This window comes from Eurypyga helias, unplaced genomic scaffold, assembly GCF_000690775.1.
Source record: "Eurypyga helias isolate BGI_N326 unplaced genomic scaffold, ASM69077v1 scaffold20370, whole genome shotgun sequence".
Lineage (NCBI taxonomy): Eukaryota > Metazoa > Chordata > Aves > Eurypygiformes > Eurypygidae > Eurypyga > Eurypyga helias.
This window is the reverse complement of record NW_010225269.1, coordinates 1-4741: the sequence shown is the minus strand read 5'-3', so window position 1 is coordinate 4741 and position 4741 is coordinate 1. Positions and strand designations below refer to the sequence as shown.

General features: G+C 63.7%; 1 protein-coding gene across 1 annotated transcript in view; it reads left to right on the top strand.

The window, feature by feature from the left end:
* Positions 1-3591, top strand: part of LOC104507571 (collagen alpha-1(VII) chain-like) — a gene marked incomplete at its 5' end in the record, with an annotated part of 3808 nt that extends 217 nt beyond the window's left edge. The window contains 9 exons of the mRNA XM_010148902.1: positions 130-246; positions 519-596; positions 677-730; positions 947-995; positions 1089-1124; positions 1994-2077; positions 2406-2534; positions 3231-3410; positions 3542-3591. Coding sequence (XP_010147204.1) covers positions 130-246; positions 519-596; positions 677-730; positions 947-995; positions 1089-1124; positions 1994-2077; positions 2406-2534; positions 3231-3410; positions 3542-3591 — 777 coding nt within the window. The remainder of the gene's footprint in view (positions 1-129; positions 247-518; positions 597-676; positions 731-946; positions 996-1088; positions 1125-1993; positions 2078-2405; positions 2535-3230; positions 3411-3541) is intronic.
* Positions 3592-4741: the final 1150 nt, after the last annotated feature.

Here is a 4741-nt window from a genome sequence, read left to right as displayed (position 1 = left end):
TCCCCGCTCTGTACAAGAAGGCGCCGGTGCTTCGGGGATGCCCCGCTGCAGCATTGGGGGATGCCTGTGGTGCTTGCTCTGGAGCCAGGGGCTCCCACACCCCCAGCCTCACCCTCTGCTCTCCCGCAGGGCGCTCCCGGTGTTATCGGTGGCCCTGGTCCCCGGGGCAGTGATGGTGCTCCTGGCCCTCCCGGGCCCCCAGGGAGTGTTGGCCCCCGAGGTCCCGAGGGCATGCAGGGCCAGAAGGTGAGTCCCCAGCGTGGGTGGCCCTGTCCCTGGAGAGCGTGGGCATCAGGAGCCGTGTTCCAGCTCTGTCCCTGCCCTGCCAGCTCGCTGGCTTTGGGGTCCTCCCTTGTGTCCCCCCCCTCAGGGGATGGGAGCCTGGGGGTTGGGACCCTGCTTGCCCTGGGGCTGGACTGGACCTGTCCTTGTTCCCATCCACACCTGCGGTCCCCTGGGTGCAGGGATGGGCAAAGCAGCACCTGCCAGCCAGACCCTGAGCACGTGTCCTTTGCCAGGGGGAGAGAGGCCCCCCGGGTCAGTCGGTGCCAGGGGCTCGTGGCGTGCCCGGCATCCCCGGCGAGAGAGGAGAGCAGGTAGGTGAGCGGGTGCCCGGCCATGGGTGGGTGAGCCCCGGGCAGCACCAGCCTCCCACCTCCCCTCTGCTTGTCCCTAGGGCACTCCTGGCACCCAGGGGCTCCGTGGGGAGAAGGGGGAGCCGGGCATGACGGTAAGGAGCCAGCAGGGAGCTGGCACAGGCTCGTGGTGCTCAGGTCACCAGGGTGGGATGGGGCGCTGGATCTGTCCCACCGCTGCTGATGGAGGGGTGTGTGCCCCTGCCAGAACCTGCTCCAGCAGGTTGGTCTGGGGAAAGGGTGTTTCTCCTCCCTAACTGTCCCATTCCCTGTTGTGACGGGGGTTCTTCGTCCTTTCACGTGGCTGGCAGGAGGAGGAGATCCGTGCCTTCGTCAGGCAGGAGATGAACCAGCACTGTGGTGAGCATCCCCCACTGTACCGCCCCAGGGCCGGGGGTCTGGCCCCTGCTGCCCTTGACCCCTTGCCCCATCTTTCCCACATCTTTCCCACAGCCTGCGGCGGCCACTTCCCACGGCACCTGGATTCACGTGAGCACTCAGGTTGCAGCTCTCCCTTCCTACCCTCTGCTTCTGCCCTGCGCGGGTGGCACTAAGGGGGTCCCAGCACCCAGGTGTGCCGCCAGTTTTGGGAGGGATGGAGACATCTAGGACCCTCCTTTGTCAGGGCTGGCATCAGCATATGACCATGCTCAGGGAGGAGGGATGCTGCGTGGGAGAAGCGATGGGGCAGTAGGATTCCCCAGGGGCAGCCGGCTCGGGATGGTGACAGTATGGTCCGGGCACTGCCAGGGTCTGCCCGATCGAGAAGGGACCACAGGGACTGCGCCCCATCTGTGCTGGGGTGCTGGAGACAGGGCGGGCGGGCTTGCAGGGGCCAGGACTGCTGGAGAGGAGAGTGGGCTGAAGGACTGGGTTTGGGGGATGGGGACAAGGGGTGGGCTGGGATGAGGTAGGTGCTTTCTCTCCAAGGAGGCTGGGGGACTCAGGCCAGGAGCAGCTTCCACTCTGCCCAGGGAGGAGGAAGGAGCATCCGCCAGGAGAGGGAGCATGGCCGAACAGGTGATGGAGACCCGGGGGACCCACAAGATCTGGCCCCATGGGCATGTGTGTCTGCTAATCCCCATCCCCATCCTGCTGGGCTCCCAGCAGGTGCTGTCTCCCTGGGCAGTACCTCCTCCTGCCTGTCCCTCCCCCAGGAGCCCCTGGCATCCCTGGTCTGTGGAGAGAGGAGGGGAGGGATACCCTGCCTGTGTACCCTGGCGAGCTGCACCAGTGCTGGGGCAGTGCTGGGCTTCTCCACACCTGCAAGGGGTGGTTTCCCATGGGAGGTGGTGGGGAAGCCACCAGGTCCCCTCACCTCCTTCCTGATGCCTGTGCCACGTCCTTCCCCCTTGCAGGGCTCCTCCCCACCCAGCCCTTCTCTGCTGGCAGCGCTCACAAAGTCCCTGTGCTCAAGTTGTCACACGCCGAGGAAGAGGAGGGTGAGTGTCATCCCTATGTTTTTAGTCCCCGTCCCCCTTTTCCCCTGCTCCATGTGTGTGGTCTGTCATGTCCTGGCTCTCCGCTGGCATGCACGGAGGGATAATCCACCAGTGGCAATGCTGCTGGTCCCAGGGGGCTTCAATTAAAGAGCAGAGAGAGGAGAGCGCAGCGGAGGGAGTGTGTGCATGCGTGTGTGCATGCAGGCATGTACAGGCATGTGCTGTGTGCGTGCAAGCATGTGCAGAGCCGGGGCCATGGCTGGGGAGAGCAGGATGGAGGGGACAGAGGGGGAGGCAAGGGCTGCTGACATCCGGTGCTGTCGCCCAGGGCAGGAGAGGCGGGTCATGCTCGGCACCGATGACACCAGTGACCTGGAGTACGACAGTGTGTATGGGGAGGAGGAGGACTATGATGAGATCCCGGAGATGGACAGCTCGGAGCAGCCCATGATGGATGGTGAGCATCCCTGTGCCCGCCTGGCACCGAGGATGGAGCCACTGGGAGTGACCGCAGGGCTGCCTGGGCTTTGCTGGGCTGATGCCTCTACATCCCACCTGGAAGAGGGTCCCTGTGCCTGCTGGCTGGGGATTTGCAGCCCTCTCACTGTCACGCGGGCAGGGTGTGCATCCCACATCACAGCACTGTGCCACACACCGTGCAGACCTCACGCTCCGCTCCCCTCACTGGAGCTGTCACCAGCAGCAATGGTGGTTTGCTGGGACGGTGGGACCTGCTGCCCTTGGCAGGTTTCCTGTGTTCCTGGTCATGCGCTGCAGGAGGGGATACCAAAGCCCCCAGGAGAGCAGGGAAACCCCATTGGCAGCAGCAGCATGCAGAGTCTCTCTGGTACCCTTCCAAGGGATGCTGTGACCGTCATGTCCTCATGCCACCTCCCTCCCAGCTCTGTCTCCAGCTGGGAGCTGCCCCTGGGAGAGGGCTTGCCCAGAGTAGCGTCTCCTGCCCTCGCTCCCAGCACTTGGGCAGGGTAGGGAGATGTCCCATCCAGCCAAGCCCTTCCCACGCTTAGCTGAGAGCCATCCCCTGCCTTCTCCTTCTGGAGTTTCTCCCCTCCTGCCAAGCTGGTCCGGCTGCCTCTCTGCCAGCGTGCTGCCTGCTCCTGCCTGCCCTCACCATCACCGTTTGCCCCCGCAGCTGAGCCCTGCAGCCTGCCGCTGGATGAGGGGGACTGCCAGCGCTACACGCTGCGCTGGTACTACAACCAAAGAGTCGCCGAGTGCCGGCCCTTCGTCTACAGCGGCTGCCGGGGCAACCTCAACCGCTTCGACAGCAAGGAGGAGTGTGAGCTACGCTGCAGGCAGCACCCAGGGGCAGGTAGGCACGGCACAGCACCGGCAGGTCCAGCAGCATCCCCACCTGGTGCTGCGGGCTCAGCCAAGGAACACTTGGGGGGATGATGCTGGTCCCTCACCTTGGCTCTGACACCACCTCGCTTCTCTCCGCAGATGCCCACAGTGTTGCCGGCGGTGTGGCGGGAGGGCAGCCGAAGGCGTAGGTGTGGGCTGTGTCTCGGCAGGCAGGGATGCCCGGTGGCAGGGCCCGGCTGTTGCCCTGGCCAGGGCTGAGATGCCTGCGGTGGTGGGGGCTGCACGCCCCCCAGCCCCCAGCAGGAACCTGGTGCTATTTCTAACGTGTCTTTTTGCTGCTCATGGGTTTTTCCTTTCGTATCAAATTTATTGCCCGTTAAGGTGAATTTATATCAAATGGGAACCCTCCTCCAAGGCTCTTAATCCCCTTTCCCACTCAGAGGTTTCCTGGGCTGTTCCCAGTTTGATAATTTAACTTATTTGCTGCTGATGGGATGGCTCTTGGCCTCATGCCCCCTCTCCAGTGGCCTGAAAGTGGAGCTGCGACTTGGCATGACTGGGCTCCCCTTTCCTCATCTAACACCATGCCTCTCCACAGACCCCCAATCCCCTTCTGCTCCCCATTGTCTGCCGGGGGGGCTGCCCACATCCCTGTGCCAAGTGCTCCTGCACAGCATCCCTCACCCCCCACCCTACAACTGTCTCCATCTGAATAAATTTCACCTTAACCACAACTGGGGCCTGGTTCCCCTTTTGCGGCTGTGATGGTTTGGCAAAAACCTGTGGGGAGGCCGGAGGCTTTCTCCATGCACTACCCTCCAGCTCGCATGCCTGCCAGCAGCACGCCTGTTAGTCCGGGGGGGTCCCCCCTCCCCCCCCAGCCTGTCAGGGAAACCCTGAGGATGGTGCTATGTTAGAGGAGGTTCCTGCTCGCCTACGCTCGCCCTCAAAGGCTTCATGAAAGCGATCATCGGCTCCTGTGGGCACACAGCCCTTGCCCCCCGCCAGCCCCAGGGCTGAGTGGGGACGTGCCCTCCACCACTTTGGGGGGCTGTGGGCTGCCAAGGGGCCTCCACGGTGCCCGTATGTACCTCTGCTCTCTGTGTATATCTGTATACAGCGACTGTATATGTGTACCAATGCGGGAGGGGTGCCATGGTATTAAAGCTGTGCTCATGGGGTGATGCCATGTTCTTGGCATGCCGATGAAGGTGCCTGCGGGGCGTGGGGACAGCTCTTGAGCCAAGCGTGCCTCTGCCCACCCTGGCTGGCTGGGATGCCCCTCCCGGCTGCTGGCTGCCCATCTCGTCCTGCCTCTGTGCCAGCTATGAGTCTTCA